The sequence below is a fragment of the Athene noctua genome, chromosome 16 (assembly GCF_965140245.1).
Source record: "Athene noctua chromosome 16, bAthNoc1.hap1.1, whole genome shotgun sequence".
Lineage (NCBI taxonomy): Eukaryota > Metazoa > Chordata > Aves > Strigiformes > Strigidae > Athene > Athene noctua.
In genome coordinates, this window is record NC_134052.1 from 1,587,594 (window position 1) to 1,606,685 (window position 19,092).

The 19,092-nt window shown below is 41.7% G+C and overlaps 1 protein-coding gene across 2 annotated transcripts in view; it reads right to left on the bottom strand.

The window, feature by feature from the left end:
- The window catches only part of MMP24 (matrix metallopeptidase 24), a 50,450-nt gene that overhangs the window by 19,239 nt on the left and 12,119 nt on the right, over positions 1-19,092 (bottom strand). The window contains exon 5 of one of the 2 annotated variants that reach the window (XM_074920377.1): positions 3,354-3,515. The exons of the other annotated variant lie outside the window; for it this stretch is intronic. Coding sequence (XP_074776478.1) covers positions 3,354-3,515 — 162 coding nt within the window. The remainder of the gene's footprint in view (positions 1-3,353; positions 3,516-19,092) is intronic. 2 annotated transcript variants of the gene reach the window in all.

Below are 19,092 nucleotides of genomic sequence, written 5' to 3' on the forward strand. Positions count from 1 at the left end.
TTATTTCCAGTTTAATATTCCTCTTTCTGGGCATGTCACTTGTGACATAGGCACATGAGTACAGTGGGAGAGATCCTTCTGAAAAAGACATGTGAAGAACAGTGATGATATTTCCCTCATTTTGTCAAGAAGCACCTATCAGAAGACGGAAATACTGCTCAATTGTCATACAGTCTACTCTGCCACGCAGTGAGTGGAAACAACATTTTAAACATTGACCTTATACTAACCAGCATGAAGCACAAACAAGAGTTTGTATCACCTCTCTTTAGGTGAGTTTTGAAATAAATCCAGCAGAAAATAACAATAATTCAACAAATCATTGTATGACAGATTTAGACATATTTCTTTTCTAATGGATAAACACAGATACAACATAAAAATACATTTGAAATGCATCATTCTCAAAAGGAGGCAAAATGGACTTAAACTTTAGTAGAGCTTCTCTGTTCTAGAAATTCAGTGGAATGAAAAATTGGAAGTTTTAATTGAATTTATTTTTTAAAAAGGATGCTACAGGCAAGGCAGTGGCTCTGGCTCTATGACTTATTTTGCATAGTAGGTTCCTAAATAATACACATTGAGCACATGCTGCTGCACTGTAGAGAATGTCAAAACAGCAAGAAAGCAGGAGGTTTTGATTTTTGGACAGGTGCTCCAGTAGATGGGCTTTTGGCATTCTCAAGGCACAACAAAGCAGCAGACTGGCACTGTGGAAATAAAACACATTAGTTGAACGTTCCTGCTAAAGCTACAAGAAGGATATTTCAGCAGACCATTCTCAGTTGTAAGAAGCTGAGATAAAAGGATCTGTTCTCTTATCCCCAGTTCCAGGGAGAAACATTATCTGCATTCTCCATCTTTTCTTTGTGAACCATAAGAGTAAAACCTAGTTTTAAACTAAACTTTAGTTTTTGGTCTGTAACTCTGTGCTAAGGGCTGAGATCTCCACCTGGGGAATCAAAGCTTCTACTGCAGAAGCTGCTCCTTCTTCTCCCCACAGGACTGGTTATCTCTACAACCACCAACACCATCCCCAAACCACTCAAGTTCAAAGCCCTCAAAGAGGAGCCTTGCACGATTCCATGAACAGTCACCAAACTAATTTGTTCACATTGCTTTTTTCAAGCAGAGTTAAAATTTTAAGCATATTATATTGCATACAGAGAATCTTAACATAGTATGTGGCTAAAGTTTAATGTCACTACCTAAGTGAAAAATAAGTGGGAGTGGTGCTGCTACCAAGCCATAGGCAGTAGAGTACTGAGCTCTCTGCTCTGTCACAGCTGTGCACAAGACATCCTGCAGTGCTCTCACCAACTGCCAGGGTCCTGAGGATACTAATAGGTCTTAATGGTCCTGACCAGCACCACCTGGCACCTCCACCCCCACCATGGGCCCAGGAGCCCCATTTCAGCTCAGCCCTGGGCATTGGGTCCCTGCCCAAGCTGTACTGGGGGAGTGCTGGTCCCCAGCTCAGCCACTGCTGATACTGGCTTGAATCACAAATGTGAAGAGGCATGGGTGTCAATTCCTTATCTGCTCCCTTTCCAAAAAAGGTATCTGAAAACAGAGAAACCAGTAATTTTTTCTTGACTGAACTTTCACTGTCAGCAGTAATGCGCTTTTTTCTTTCTCATTAGTCAAATTTCACAGGAACTAAATCAACATTCCAAAATAGAAACAGCGTAATGACATTTTAGCAGTTTTCAGAAATGAAAACTTAGGTATATAATTAAATAAAAATTTAACACTTACTACCCCAGTGCTTTATTTCAAAATCACCCAGAGTCTCTGTTATCCTGAGTATCTGAACATACACTATGTTACAGTATGTGTAATTAAATGATACCATAGGGCAGTTGCCATGCAACTTCATCCTGGTAATGAACAATAAAGAGAAAACATCATATGCACTAATGGGAAGAGCCAGTTCCCCCTGAGTATACTTCAAGCCATCTTATTTTAAATGTTGGACCTTACTTGGATATCTGCCTTACACCGAGGATGAACAGCACTCTACAAATGCCTGTTTTTTCCTATTGCCCAGACAGGTATCAGGGAAGCCAGCACGGAAAGAGCTTTCTCTTCTTTAGGCATCTATGTTTGAACAAATGAATCTCATTCCAGTCACAAAAAAAAAAAAAAAAAAAAAAATCAATCAGACTCAAACAATTGACATACATCTTAGACCTCTAAAGTCTTGCTGTACTGCTTTAGATTCTTACAGGTCTTGGCACAAAATCTATTAAGTAGTAATTTAAAATCCACTGGCAGATCACTGATGCAAACGTTCACTAGTGTCAGGTCTGCCACTGATGCCAGCAGCAATTCCTTAGAAACACCAGCTCTCCCACTAACAACCATCTCATAAGGGTTTTTTTTCAGGTCTAATTCATATAGTATCTGCTCTACTTGTACTGGGAGCTAATATTTGACTCCAGATGTCCCGCAACTGCACATGTTGTATAGTTACATAGCACAGTTGGTTTATGCTACATTTATTAAGTAACCTCTCTGTCCAGCTTGTACTTTCCTCAAGGAATGAAATCAGGGATGTTTGACAAAAGCTGTTTTCCATGGGCTGCTACAGTCTGTATCCATTGGCATCCTCTAGCTCAGCCTCCCCTTGACTGTGGCTTCTAAAACCTGCATTTTCCTCTGCTCCCAAGGCTGATATTTATCAATATATCAACATATATAATTCAGCCAATAATTCTCTGAAGGTCCCTGTCCTCACACCCTGGTATCTGTGATCCCATCACATGGTACCGCATCTCCAGCCCCTTGGTTTTCTCCCATAATCCCTGTGCCTCTTTTTCTCTCTTTTCCCTGAGCCCGTATCTTTGGGGCACATGTTGTACAACAACGTTCAGCTGGAGATTAAAAGTCGTAAAGTGTTCCCTAAGCCGATCCAAACTTTTTTTTTTCTACCTTCTACGTATGGAGAAGAAAACAGTGCATAAATACCTTTTACCTTTCCTTGATGTTCCATGTTCTTCGCATTCTTCCCTTCTATTTGACCTCGCTGTTCCTAATGGACAAACCTTGGGTACAGCAATTGCCTGTTCTTCCCTTTCTAGTGTTCCTTGATATTGGGGATACAGCGAAGGATGGAGCAGCGGTGAGATCACAGAGGTTTGGTTATCCTGATTTGTGCAAAGATATTGCCACTGGGACAGTCATCAGACATTTGGCTGTGGATCAAAGCGCTTTACATGGTTCCCCATTCAGCTATGGCAGGAAATCCAGTCCACCAGCTGCAAGCATTTTGGGGGCTACCTGTCTGTGGCTGTAAAATACTTACTAGACTCAAGCCCAGTGTAAATAAATGAGCAGATAGCGTTGCTCACCATAGATTTTCTGAATTCCTTGGAGGTCATCCTGGGGCAGTTTGAAGTTGTGTGTTTCCATGTACTGGTAGAAAGGAGCCATGATAGCACTGGGATCATTGGAGTGTTCCAGACCCAGCGCATGTCCCAGCTCATGGACTGCAACCAGAAAGAGATCATTCCCTGTGGAAGGAAGGCACAGCCCCGTTAGTACACAGCCACAGCCTGACGCAATCCCAAGCCCCACTTACTCATAAAGCAGGAAGCAAATGCTTTGCTATCCTATTGCAGAGCAGGTCACAGTGCCAGGGTCAGCTCCTGGAGATTGTTTTAGTCCTGAAAGTCTGTGCAGCTTTTACAGTCATTATCACAGAATGGGCAGGAGGCTCCTAGTCCATGACCACCCTAGGGCCATGAGCATCCTCAGGCCAAGTAAAACAGGCAGCTGCCTGGAGTGAGAGGATACTGACTGTAGACTCTTCTGTAGAGAGTTTACAGAAAATGGCCAAAATAGGCTGCTCTGGTACCACTTCCTCCTCATCTGAGTGCTGCCAGGAGAGATGAGAGTACTGCCAGTCTGCTTAGCAACAAGAGCACATGGTGGGAAGGGAGCTTTGTCCCCCTTCTGGGTCCTCCAGTGCTGACCCGGATCACCAAATCCTAGGGGAGATCTGTAAGGCACCTAGCAAGGCAGGAGGAAGGGCAGAGATCAGGGCTAACACCCACCGTAGCAACGTAGTACCTGGGACAACCCCATCTCCTCTAGCACAGGCTCCTCAACATGCTTTTACTTTGCTGGACTCCTGGCACTGCCATGTCTGCGGGAGGAGGTGAGCACAGGTAGCACCATCCTGCAGGAGGCAGAGCCACACAGGGAAAGGTTGGGTTGGATCCCAATGGCAAGAGGGAGGAGGAGGAGGAAAGAAGGGATGTGCTCCTGCCAGGAAGAGAAAGGGCTGAGGAGCCCTCTCTGGTCCAGAAGCTGGTGGGAGTGCACAGTAGGGGTACCTTCAACTCTATGTTACACGCATACACTCCTCTTCAGTCCCATGGATCTGGGACCCTCATCTCCTTGATCTAGTGTGGTCCCTGGATGTCCTACTCCGTGAGGGCACCTTGACATGGGAGGTGACACAGGCAATGCTGTGAGAGGGATGAAGATGCAGCCAGCAAGGACAGATATAAGAGTCTCCCCATGTCAATAAAATGAGCCCTCAATTCTGCCTGAATCAGGCCTCTCTGCTTTTTCTGGCAAGGCACAAACCAAGAGCACTTGCAATCAGACATGGGAGAAAGCAGTTGGCAGTGGAAGCTCAGTGGCTGATCCAGCATCTCCAAACAGTGTATCTTCGTTCCCCACATCTCCAAACTGCACCTATCTTAGAGGTAACAAAGTTCAGTTTTGTGTACACAGCTGAGATCTCCTTGGGACAAGACTTGCAACAGGGATTCATGTAGAACTATCTCCACCTTTAAATACTTATTGCTTTGCTGTTACCCATAAAAATGGGACAGCATAGGTTCAGGGGTCTGCAAGTCTTCACAGCAGGGTGCTTTATCAGCATCTCAAGATACCTAAAGTCGGTAACTAACAGTGCTCAACTGGTCATACATACCACACCAAAATGATTAAATTGTCTAAACATTTGAGTCGGAGGGTGTAAGCACCTGAACATGCAAGACATGTTAAAATATCCAAATGCATTTCAAATAAATATTTAAATACATTTGTTCAAATACATTGTCTGAAACTTATGTGGGATAAAATTTAGCCATACATGTATTTAAAATTCCAGAATTTCTGTATTCAGGAAATCCAAATGGGGACTTGCATAGTAATTTTTTCTTATCCATTACTGAAAATTATGGTGTGTGTAGAACAAGCCAATAAAATGTCCAACAACATAGTATAAAATACATTAAGTAGTTTCATGGTAAAGTCCGGAGCACTGATCACTCTTCATGGGTTTTCAAAAACACTCAAGCTTAGAAGATGCACCCAGTTTTCAAAAGGGATTCATAGATACAAAGTCCTGTTGAGAATTAAATGGACTCTATGTCACTTAAATGTTCATGGAAGCCTAGTTTTTGTTGCTACCACAGCTACTCGCACACAGAAATCGATGGTAAGTCACTCTGTACTGAGTGACTTTTACCACAGACTCATGGGCTGTCCCCATGCTAAGTGCTTGGAGATCTTTTCCCTCATGAATTTGGTGGCTTTTTCCTCCTTGCTGAAGCATCTGTAAGAGCCTTTGTACTGACAGCATGTCTAGAACTTATCTCTATGTAAGTCTACGTATAAACCTGTAAAGTTACTTGCCTCTAAGTGCTAATCCTTGATCAGAAGCATGAGATCAGACACTATTCTAATTTAAATTAGTTTAAAATAGCTTGTTTCTGACCAAAACAAATGCCAGCCCACTTTACAGCTGGAAAACAGTCGCTGAGATTCACAGAACGGTTGAGGTTGGAAGGAACCTCTGGAGATCGTCTAGTCCAATCCCTCAGCTCAAGCAAGGTCAAGTGAAGCAGGTTGACCAGGACTGTATCCAGTCAGGCTTTGAATTTCAAGTTCCTTGCATTGGGAAGCCCTGTACATAGCACTCCAGATGTGCTGAGAAGGGAATGACCATCGCCCGTGACCTGCTGGTAATGCTCTTCCTATCGCAGCCCTGGATGCTGTTGCCTTCTGTGCTGCAGGGGCACACTGCTGACTCACGCCCAGCTTGGTGTCAGCCAGGACCCCCGGGTCCTTCTCTGCAAAGCTGCTTTCCAGTCTGTCGGTCACCAATCAAGCCTAGGTGCAAGGCTTTGCCCTTTTCTTTGCTCAACTTCATAAGATTCCTGCCAGCCCATTTCTCCAGCCTCTCGAGGTCTCTCTTAATGACACCACCACTATTTAGTGTATCAACCACTTCTCTGAATTTCGTCTCATCTTCAAACTTGCTGTGGGTGTAGTCTGCTGCATCACTCAGGTAATTTATGAAGATATGAAACAGTATTGACCCCAGTATCACATATCCTGAACTCCACCATCTCACGGTTACTGTAGCCAAGGATTCTACTCATCTTCACACTACCCACCAGTTCTTCCTTCTTAAGCATCAGGTTCAGCAGATCATGTCTTTGTGGTTCCTTGATCACCAGTGAGACTAGGAAGAATTCCGAGATGATGAGCAAGCCCAAAAAGACGAAGGTTCGTACCTGAGGAAGCAGGCCAACCATGGTGGTCAGGCCAACCAGCTCTTCCACCACTGAAGAGAAATGCACTTTTTCACAGTTATCCTTATGAAATAATTATACCTGGAAGTACAGACAACTGTGGAAAACAGATGCTGCAGTCCAATCTTAAAACACCATTCTGACTGACAGTGGTGTTTGAGGATGCCACAGAGCATGGGAAATTATGGCTGGGGAGCTCTGCTTCCTTGCATCTAAAGGTAAGGGACTCACTGTGAAATGTTCTAGCACAGCCACAGAGGACAGGTCAACTCTGGAGTAGAAAAGCTAGAAAAGGTATCCTCCTAAGAGAGGATACATTGCTAGGAGGCCACTCAAATTGGAGTAGCAGTGTGCTGTGAGGTGGTGGCTGGAGCAGATGAAGTGGAGCTAATGAAAATTTCTAGGAAATAAAATTACTTCCACAGAAAGTAAGAAAAGAAGCTCCTCTTGGTTCTCAACAAATACTCCGATTCTCAGTGCTGTGGTTGCTTCTCATCCCAAAGGCTTTGCTGCAAGGCAGTAGACTGGAAGGAGCAGACACAGCTCCCTCTCCTTCTGCTCGCTGCCCTGGCTAAAGGTTTCTCACAAGTTTCATCCACTCACCTTTCTTTTTGTTCTAGCCTCCTCCCAGACACATTCATAGTTCTCTTCCAACATGCCCACATCATGTCTTCTCCACCCTGCTGTATTCTATAAGAGGGTCCCAAGTCTGAAAGCAGCTAAGTCATTCTCAGAGGGCAAGTGGACAGCATGTATTTCGTAGGAAGAGGAAACAGGAGAAAAAAAAGTCTAAGACCATTTTGTAAGCACAGAGTGCTTGAAAACCCAACTCTGGACTCACCATCCTACTTCTCCTGAGGGGTCAGTTTATATCAATAACATTGTTAAGGAAGAAATTCCTTTTATTTTTGTAAAAGGCAGAGAGTTTCATAGCATGGAAGAAAACACATTATTCATTTTCATTTCAAAGGCTGGGCTAGGATTTGCTCTGAAAAGAAAATATCAAGGCATAAAACTATAGTCTGACAGCGTACTTAACTCATCCCGCAGCCCTTAGTTTAGAGCTGTGATGGCTCTTTGTGTACTGTCACCCACTGCTGTTTAGCTGCCGTTTGGAAAGTGTCCACTCAGCTGATCTGCAGGAGTCTTGAATGGAGCCTGTAACTCTCGCATTGCTTCTGTTAGTTCTTGAAAATGCAATAAGGCCTCTGACCTTCATGTTCCCCACAGTTCTTGTCTGAACCGCACTCAATAATGTCCATCTTCTTGGATCAAGATTCAGCAGGAAGAACCAATAACCTAGCTTGATACTTTGCCACTCATACAGAAACAAGGTCAGGCAATTGGATAAAGCTCCTTAATTTCCTGTTCAACCCTCCTCCCCAAGACCAAGACCAAGTAAAACTTATATTCAGTGTATACCAGCCATATGGGTAAGACAGTATCGTGAAGGAACTGACTACCCTTGCTTTGTATTTGCAGGGAAAGGTCCCAAGAGAAATCCAACCATTTTGCTCATTTGCACCATCTGTACAAAAATAAGCAGGTCTGGTCAGAGACCTGCCTGAGCTTTTTCCTTCACGATTCTCAGAACACACCCAAAAGTCCACCAATAAGCACCAGAGAGAGGATGACCTGTAAAACCCCGGGGTAGTTTTGTAAGTTGATTCATGGAGTGAAATAGTTTGACCTGCCACACTAAAACATAAAGAAACAGAGTTAATTCAGCTTTAAAGTCACTGATGCGTTGTCCTCACCAAAACAATGTTATCACCAGAGGTGTTATAATTGGGGACACACCTATAACCATATAAAAGCATTGTCCATTACCATGATGTCAAACCAAGTGAATACACTGCTTATCTTACATTGTTTAATAGCTCTATACTCCCCATGCACACATCAGACACAATACACACAACCTGAAACTTGAGAAAATTCAATTCAACTAGAAAGTGTAAGTAATCTAAATTTCTGTTCAATAAACCTCCTGTTAGCTGACGGATTCCCAGTTGACCTAACTTACTTAAGATAAATTGCAATATAATCACATCAAAACCAGCTCTTTGGTTAAGCACTCTCAAACTGTTTATAATATGCTAGCTTTCCCTGCAGTGATAAGAAACACATGGTTTTATTGCAACAACACAGAGAACACTGTAGTCACAGATAAACTGATTTAGGTATGATCTTCCTTCTAGTCACATACTCCATCACCCATGCTTTTTTGATTTTCACCTTCACCTAAAAAAAAAACCCCTGTTAAATCAGGTAACGGGCATCTTGAGAAAGGTTTTTCTTTGTGAAACTGCTAGCACATGCCTTCTTGCACATTTTCATCCGTTTTAATGATGAAAATCCATATCAAAACCTTTCTTATTTGGTTAGGTAACTCATTGCATAATAGGGTATACAATTGCTGTAGGTCAGCGAAAACACTGGTTTAAATACCTCTACAGTAATAGGTCACAGGGATACTATTATGGCAATGTTGTGATATTATCATCAGCATTTACCCCTGATCACAGTAGCTGTATATATAGCTGTAACAAGTGTAGGTAGACTCTGTAGAGCACCTAGGACAGTGGAGTGTAAATCCAGGAGAGCTTGTAAGACAACAAAAGTACAAATAATATTGTATATCTGATTGTGAATCTCCAATCTTTGTCATATTGGTTTTAAACTATTAGTTTTAAACTTTATGAACTGTACCATCATGTTAACACTTCTATGTACTGCAGTTTACTCAGACATAATTAAACAGACATATAAAGGTTAAATTTTGAAATTTTATTAAAGAATGATACTGAAGAAGTCAGATCATTGGTTGTGACAACAGCATGCCTAGGGTAATTACAGAAAAGATAGTGTGAACTACACATGCTTTAAGTACACTAAAATGACCCATTCCACTCCAATAGCCATGTAGAGACAACTATTTTCCAAGCACAACTTAAAGAAGCTTTAGGGCTGCTCTAAGCTATGCCTTGGCTCTTGCATCTTCAGACCTGGTAGATCTGAACTGTTAAACAGAAGAACATATGATCTGTCTGTACTCCTCCATTCACCTCCACAACATGCTCTGCTCAAGAAAAGCTTTTCAATCTTCTGAAGACCCCGAAGAAGTGGCGATACTGCTCTTCCATTTGTTTGCTTCAAATGAGATGTGGAAAACAGCTTTCTATCTAGAAAGGAAGAAAATACATGTAAAAAGAAATATAGGTTTCATTTTGTTCAAAACTATTATCATTATAAATGTAGCAATGAATATAACGCATCTTAAGGACTTCATGAAAACTCTTATGAGTGTCTTTAAACACCTTCACTGGAGAAAGAAGAATGAGCAATACGTAGTCTTAACAGAAACTGTATCACAGCCACGTTAGCAAACTGATCTCCATGAGATCAAGTGACTGCAGAAGGACAGAGAGCTGCATTATGTTACCTGTCGTCATGAAAGACAGGTAGTTCACCTTACTGACCCCAAAAGGCAGCGTGTAAACCAGGTCTCTGCTATGTTACAGACCTGATTAATGCTGCAAGCTGTGCTTTATCTGACATGGCACAGATGGCACTATGAGGTCAATGTCCTGTAGAAATTCACAGGAAAAATGTAAAATATTTTTTAGAGACCAAAACTGAGTGATGTGGAGGCAAGAGTGGGCAGTCAGAGAGCGTAAGTCGTGACTGCTTCAGCTGGCTCAGCAGCCTGACATTCAGTGGAATAAGAGCATTCTGCTGAAAAACATTCCCCTATCTTTCACAAGTGTAGGTTGTAATTCAGTAAGTAATTCAATACCAAAGAATTACCAGTCCCAAAATGAAAACTCACATTTGCCTGTATCATTCCTTAATTTGGTAGAACAAATGGTAAAGAAAAGAAAAATACTCATAAAAATATGGCAAATGTAGGTATGACTGTCATTCCATCAGTCTTGAAAAGAAGTTATGCTGGTGGTTGTTTGGGGGTTTTTTTTAAGTATTTAAATACAACAGAGTCTACAGACAGAATGTAGTACTTGACCCAGCTATGGAACAACTGGAGGCTAACTTAAAAAAAAAAAAAAAAAAAAAAAAGAAAGATATTTTGGTACAGTTAGAAGGCTGGCCCAGCATGTTCCAAACAGGTCCTGGCATAAGCAGTGTGGATACAACCCAGTTTGCACTATCTGGGAATCTTTTTTGCCAGTCAAGTTTAAATTATATTTAACTCCTGGTGCTGGCAACAGAGAAAGTGCTGTTCTGGAAGCTATGAGAGTAGCTTTTTGCTTCAAAGAGGGTGTTTTCTACCTGGGAGAGAAGACTTACTGGGTTTGTCCTCCCTGACACAGAGGCTCCTGATGGGGCTGTAAAGACTGAGCAGGACTGAGAAGCAAGAGAACTGGGATGTAAGAGACATTCCCTGCTCAAAGTGGTAATCTTGGCAGATTTGGGCAGAGAAGGCAATACTAGCTAAACTGTCTTCCAATTTTGTGCTTTTCAGAAAGAGTAGAGAAAGAAAAAAAAAAAAAGTAGTTTAAACAACTCCCAAGTTTGCCGCTTGGTTGTGATGTCAAAATCTGGAGTATTAGGTGTCAATTCAATACTCATGCCACAATCTGCCTCTGACTGCAATGACTAGCAAACTCTTTCCAAAAATTCATCTATTTTTCATTTTTTCTCTTCCTAAAACACTTGTTATTTTACTCCTCTCCCCTTCAGCAAGAAGAGTGCAGCAAGTTTATTAAATACTGCTGCATTTTGGCTCACTTCACATTATCTGTTTCTGCCTCACAAAGGAACAGAGCAAAAAGAGACTTTTTGGCTCACCTTGACTCTCATGACCTGCCTTTTTTTTTTTCTCTCTCTCTTTTTAAGGGAATAACACATCATTTTGATCCTTACTTGCTCCTTCTTATGAATCTCAGAGTACCTCATTCTCTGTGGAAAGAAATAAAATATTTTACTTTGATTATACAGAAATCAATAGGATTCCAAACACCTATATAAGTGTTTTCATACTCTGTGTATTAAACAATTACTGACAAAAGCAACAGATAATAGTTTTCTTCATAGAACACTGTGAACATCAGGTGTATTTACAAGTACACTGTTTTGAAAGTGGAATTTGCAGATGATTCTTATTAATTAATTTCAGCTGTAATCAATAACTAGCACTGTCAATACCGCAAAGCTTCAAAACGCAGACTGCACTAGCACAGCGCTACTGTAATGCCACTTCTATGTTTGTATAATGACAGCATATACAACGAAAGAAAGCACTACTTACAGAGATGCTGTCCAGTAGCGAAGAAGAAGAATCTGAAGACAGAAGTCTTCCGTGTGTGCTGGTGGGCTTTCTCTCTTCACTTTTGTAAAAAATTTTAATTTTCAAGTTCTCTATTTATGGCCTTCTATGTTTGGATTGACATGACAGGGGGGTACTCTCAAACTGTTGCTGATTTAAGCCTCCTGATTTGATTTCTTTTTACTGTGGCTGGCTGTCTTGAGACCACATGTCTATATGCTTGCTCGAATTTGGTTCAACATTAATATATGATTTTAGAGAACTGAAGAACAAGTCTCTCTAAGCAGCTACGGGATGAAACCAATGTTAAGTAAGTATGTTCTAGAGACTAAATATTGAACTGGTCTTCAACTAAAGTACTGACCAACAACATGATCTGGTGGAGTGAAATATCATAAAAAGGCCTGATAGAATAAATCGAAATTTTAATACATTTTATGTCCCACTTGACTTCCAACATCTACATGAAAGTCTTTCAGATAACAGGTCTTCTGCATTAAAGGACACATGAGTAACTTCAAACCAGCTCTGATTTTCTCTCCGAAAAATACTGATGCTCGTTTTCAACAACAGTGTCAGAAGCCTGAAAAATAATGATGAATTCAGAATGCCATTTGTTAGAACAAAACTCTTAAGATGTGGAGATGTTCTATACCTGAGAAATCAGAGAAAGAAAATTTTTAAAGTATTTAACAGCCAAATAGCACAAAGATTATATGTGTACTGTGTTGGGTGTACATGCACGCTCTGTCAAATTGCTCACTACATTGATATTTTGTAGATTGTCTTTGCTGGCCTCAGCATTTCCATAGAAAATGAACATGAAAAATTTGGTAAAGAGAGAAATGAGACAGAAAGCAAGGCGAAACGCAGAGGAAACAAGAATTGAGGAGAAAAGAGTACCAAGTTCTGGAACTATGCTGGGTGAACATACAGGGGTTAAGGGAAGCTGTATTTTCTTTTTCAGCAAGCCTGCACCATACCTGTACAAGTCAGGTAAATGGGCTGTAGTAGATAGTAAAGAGTCATCCTAGAACAGTGGATACCAATACAAATCTCAAAGAAAAAAAAAGCAACAACTGGGTACTCTTCACTCCCCTTAGTCTACTTCCTCCACCTAAAATATCAGGATTGTAATCAAACAAATTAAATAGGATACAGAATGTTTAGTTGGCAATGTTGCCAAAGTGATTGGAAGTCTTTGATAAAATAAAGAACTACCAGGTGAAAAAAAGGCAAACCTACTTACACATACCACTTTGTACTAGGGGAGCTGTTATATAATGCATCCTAACATACATTCAATGTTTATATGATTAATCTAGTGAATGCTTACAGAAACCTTGTACTTTCCTGCACTAAAATAAACCCACAACCAAACAATAAGAGGTGGTACTTCAAAAATATCAAATATTGGCCAAAAAATATTGCCAGCAATCTTTTTATGCATGTGTGAGCATCACCAGCCCTCCTTCATGAGGAACCTCACTATTAAAAGATTTCTGGCTTTAGCAGGGAATTTGGGATTGAAAAGAGACTTTTACGAGCTAAATACCTTGTTACAGCTCAGAGTTGCCATGAGAAATAACTGCAATTTGCGAAAATTCTATCTGTTTGGCAATGCTAGAGAATTATGGAAAGATTTAAACTGAAAGGCATATCTGGAAGTCATAGAGTTTAACTTTCTGCTTCAAGCAGGGCTAATCTCAAAACTACATCATGTTGCTCAGGGCATCATCCAGTCAAGACTCTACAACCTCTCCAGGCACAGCCTCAGAGTTGCACCACTCTGTTAGTGAAGAATTTTTTTCCTTATGCCCAGATGGAGTTTTCCCTGTTGCTGCTTGTGCCCATTGCCTTTTGTTCCTTTCTCTGTTCACCTCCAAGAAGAGTGTGGCTCTGTTCTCTCTATAGTATCTCCCCAGGTGGAAGACTGCTATTAGATGCTTCATCCCCACCCCATCCTCTTCCTCCTCACTAGACTAAACAAGCCCAGTTCCCCTGGTTTCTTCTTGCTCCAGTCCCTTATCACCTCAGTGCCCCTGCACTGGACTCTTCCCAGTTTATCAACACCTTTCATATACGGGAGGCCTCCAAACACCACACTCCATTCTTCTTAAACTTGAAACACCACTGGTTTCAGCCATGCACTACTGTCAAAAGTGAAGCTGGCTTTGCAGAAGGACCCAGCTAAGGCACAAGAAAAGCTTTCTGCGTGAAAATAATGACAAAGAACAGGAAGAAAAAAGACAAGGAAAATGGCAGGCAGAGACTAACAGTTCGGTCTGAAGAAATAAGACTCTACCCAGAACATGGACAGGGAATAGTTCTGCTGTGGTTCTATGATCAAGATGTGCATCTTGCAGCTGAAAGGACAACAGCCCTTTTCCTGCCCTAGCCACCCACCTCTACCTACTCTTTCATTTGGGCCCAAGAGCTGGGGTGGTGCTTAGGTAAACCAAATCAGGAGAAAGGAAAAGACAGACAAACAACATTTGGCTACATCCACTCCCTTATCTGGTTCACACTGTGGCCACTTCAACCTTCCCCTGGTTCAAAGGGGATGAGAGAGAAAGAAGTGCTGGGAAAAACATGACAGTGATGGGAGGAAGCATGTGCAGAACCCCTTGTGCAGGAGTTTAAACTGAGTGGAGACCTTAAGCATCTGACCGGAGACCTAGAGCACTAGTCTGCAAACTAAGTTCCAGAAGCTAGGAATGAAAATCATGGTACCTGAATTCTGTTTCTCATTCAAGGTCAAATTATTTAGGGCTTTGAAAGACACTCATCCCTCCAAGATGCAGGAATCTGAACAGGGAAAGCCAATACACCTATTCCATGAAGACAGTCTGTAGAAGAACCTGTTCTAGCCAGACACAGCCCATGAAGTATAATGGCACTGCTCAGTACCTGCATTTTTAGAGAAGAAACCTTCCATATTAATGGCTTCTAGAGTATTCAAGACAAGTAAGCAGGTTAAAGTGCTCAGACAACATGGTAAAGACAAGTACCTGAAGCATGGGACATCGTCCATAAAACACCTAAGATGGACCAAATGGATAAAGGTCAGTGATCTAAATGGGACAGACTCCAAGTAGAGGCACCACTGTGGCAGAAAATCTGCAGGTGTCTGGGCAATTTCAAGAACATTGTACTCGTAGCAGGAATAAAATGAGTACCAGGACATTCAGGTTCAAGCTCAAATTTTGTGCACCTGATTTCATAACAAGACCAGCCCAAGCTGTGATAGGAGAGTGGCTCCCTCAAAGCTTGGCTGAATGCCTGTTTGTACAACTGAATTCCACTGTAAATATAGAGATGAGAGACAGAATTCTAGCTTTAGAAACAGGACTACAAATGTTAACAGAATCAAGAAGGTTTGTGGTATTAGTACTGCCATGATAGAAAACAATAAATCTCCAGTGAAGACACTGCTCTGAACACGCTGACCAGCAGATTAAGCATCAGCTCAAAGCTACACATGACCCCCACCAACAGGTTACAATAGGTTGTCATGCTTACTGGCCATCAGCAAGATTCTCCTCCAAAACCAGCTACTCTAATCATAACTTTCTCCTGGAGATCCTTGCCGAACATTCAGATTAGTCAGCTTTGTATTTGGCTGTCCTGAAAAACCCGCTCAGGTTCCTGAACATATGGGGTGTACAGATGGTGGCTTCAGGAGTGCTTGCTCTCTTGTCCAGGCAGTCGCCCACTGAAACAACACTAGTCCCTGTGGTGGAATCACAGAGGAAAATCTGTCCAGTTCCTCTCTTCTGTGGCTGACAGAAGCCATCCCAGAAGGTGGTTCAGGCCCTTCTCCTCCAGAACTTCTGTAGAAGATCCTGCAGTGTTCCGGCACTGAAAGAGACCCACGAGGTCTCATCTCCTGTACTGGTTTTCTAGCAGTGGCTTGTAAACCTGGCACTCTTTTTCGCTGGCTTTTCTTCAGAAGCCCTGAACAAAAAGTTTTCCAAAGAAGCCTCTGGAGGAACCCACCGGGATCTATTGGGGGCATGTCTGTTGTAATGACTACAATATTTGTTTACTTGCTGTTAGCAAAGCTTAGCATTTCTCGGCAATATCTTAAGAGCAGTCACAGCAGTAACCCTACATTTACAAAGGAACTTGATCCAGGTGTGAAGCTGCGCAGTGTGGGAGAGTCCCTGGAAGAGAGGATACTGAAAGATTAATCCTGTGAACTGCAAAATGATCAAACCTGATGTGAAGTTGAGTTACACTAGAGGCGCTAGGGGAATAACTTGTCAGCTGGGATTGTTTCCTGAAGAAGCTGAAGTGGCTGCCCTTGGGCACACTCTCACTTACAATGCAGATGAAAGAGAGGGTCTTGCAGCTCAATTCTGGGCATGCGGAAAAAAGAAAATTCTGGTGATCCTTGGCAGGGCATGGATACCTCAGTACTTACACTCCTTTAGCATTAAAACAGTTCTCTTAATGTCTTCCCTTAAATCAATCCTGCTCCACTTTAAGCCTTCTACTACTGCTTCAGTGCATTTCCTGACCAGTGCAGCTCCTGGTATACATAAGCTTTGGAATGAAATCTGGATGACGCAGGAAGATTGACAGCAGGTATCACCGTTACAGATGGGAGAGCCCCAGCAGGGGCAGTTCTGCTCACCCACCCTGCAGCGACAGCCACGGGCAGTTACTGCGGAGGTGCGTGCTGCTAGCACCAGCACTAGCAAGGCACAGGTACTGCTATTTGCAGTGATGGCGACAGAGAAAGTATTGTCACTACCAATAGAGGAATATAGCTCATAGCTACATACAGCTATAACTACATAGCTATAAAGTTAGTATCTGCAGTGGGTTGGCAGACACCAAATACTTACTGGTATAGTGTTGAAAACATGCATAACAGCAATGGTCTTTAACTTTTAAAGGACCATAAAGAAGATTTACCTGGGATTACTACTGATACTATTTTCAATGTTAAACCAGACATTAAAATTTAGTTTCTGTAATTAACCTGGATTAAACAAACATTTGAGTTGTCAGAGGGGTGTAAGAGCAGTTATGTGTAAAGTGGATATTTAAACTGACAGAACTTACTTTCAGCCATTCAGGATTCCTTTTCAACCTGTTGTTGGAGTTAATATGTAAGTGTCATTATTATTTTTAAATAAAGGCTATGAAATCCTTGATTTGGCCAGTTAATAAAAGATTTCATGCAGCACCTCTGTGCTTGAGCCAAGTTAGGTAAGATACTGAGGCAGCCAAGGGAGAGAGATCCCAGCAGAGCCAAGTCTGTTTGTCCTCTTTCAGGCACAAGCTTGGCTGCCTACAGTGAGCAGCGTATGTCAGCAGCTGTGAGTCATGAGATGGGCAGTTTAAAGTTTGCTTGGCTGTTTCTGCAGCACATTTCAAGTATTATAAAAAAAGCCCAAGCCTTGGAGAAAATAGAACAGTCACCTTTGGTGTCCCTTCTGGTAATGCAAGCAACTGGGATACAGAGAATGCCTGCACTGACATGTAACTCAGTGACCAAACGCTGCATCCACGCAGCCAAGAGGGGTCACTTGGCTGACAGGCAGCTACACACAATGTACCACTAAAAGATAATGACTCCAAAACCAGCTTCAATTGCCTCCAAGTGCCCATACATCAAAGTCTAATAAGCTGGAGCCCTTATTGCTACAAGTCCAGGATAAGCTAAAGGACAAGAGCTGCTTTCATTTCTATTGAGGAGCACCTTCCAGGAAATACATGGGAAGTCCCTGCAACTGTGACCATGCCAGTTGCTCCTCATTGTGTGGCTGTGTAGATGATTTATCTCTAAATGTAAGACCACATTGCTCCTTTTATTCTGTTGCATCCTGTTTGCCATACCACTTCTGATGTGCCCTGGTCCTTCCAAATTCCAGTAGTCTGCTTCATGCTTCTAGGTGCTCCCACTGACATCTCATCTGAAAACTTAACAAATGAATTCTGTATCCCATCATCCCAGTTAATAAGGACTGCTCCAGGAGTCAACTTCCTACCTGGTTTTGCACATCCTCATCAAAGTATTATCTAAATTAATCTTCCACAGCTTGCTTACGGGAATATCAGAGAAGGCAGTACAATTAAGATGATAAATCAGCAGTCATGAATTGGAAGTACAGTATTACTCAGCTAAAGGAATCGTATGCATGAGTGAAACTGTAACTAATATCCAGGAGGAAGGAAACTTTGCATTCACTTTGAAATCTTATGCAGGATCATTCTTCACAGCAGAAGATAATAGAAGTGTTGGTGCACGCCCCTATTACCACAGTCTCAGAAAGACAACCAACAGCTCTTATGATTATACTAATAATTTTAAGGGACATGCTGTCCACAAGGGGTAAAACCAGTATAATAATGATCATGCAAAATGATAACAAGTATATAAATCCCAACTAACTACCGACTAGCTGGTGTGATGAATTGCTCATGAACACTAGCAGATTACCACAAGGTATCTTTACAAAACAGACACATCAATAGGATATAACACGCCCTTCATATACATATCAGAGATGGCTGTTTTCACAGAAACATCTGTTCAAATTATTCTTTGTTTTTCCTGACTGGGTAGTACTTCATCTGAAATGTTTGGCTTTTATCCACATAACTTGTACTGTTAGTGAGGACTCCAAAACAGTTCTGTGGGGTGGCAACCGCATCCAAACATGGACTTACTGAAACTCTTCAGGTGCCCCAACCCAGTAAGACAAATGTACACCAAGCTTCAGACCGTACTGGTTTATAACAAAACTATACGGACTAAACAGATCAGCCAAATACTATAAGGACCTACAGTACCAGTTTCAGTACCCTGCTTTGCAGACCAGAGATTTACCTTTACAATTGCTGCAAGGCTAAGAGAGCTTTGAGGAAGATTGTTCAAATTTTCCCTTCAACTACTACACATTCCTGTCAGGAATGGAACATTTTACATGGTGCTATTTTGCATGTTGATGTAAAGATACTATTGTTAGTTACTTCACGGCTATTTTAAGATTTCTATAATCACTGAATGGATGCTGAATGGCCAAAACAGTTCATTTTTTGCATGTGAACAAATGAGAGCTTTGCTACTAATCTACTGGTTGGGTATTTTTATTCTTTCACTGAGAGACTTACTCAGTTCCAGCCTGAACAACCCCACCGCCCTAAAATACATAAAAAGACAAGCAAGACTATGTTTGAATACTTCCTGTTAAAAAGATAATATTGTCCTCACTAACACCTTATTTCCAATGA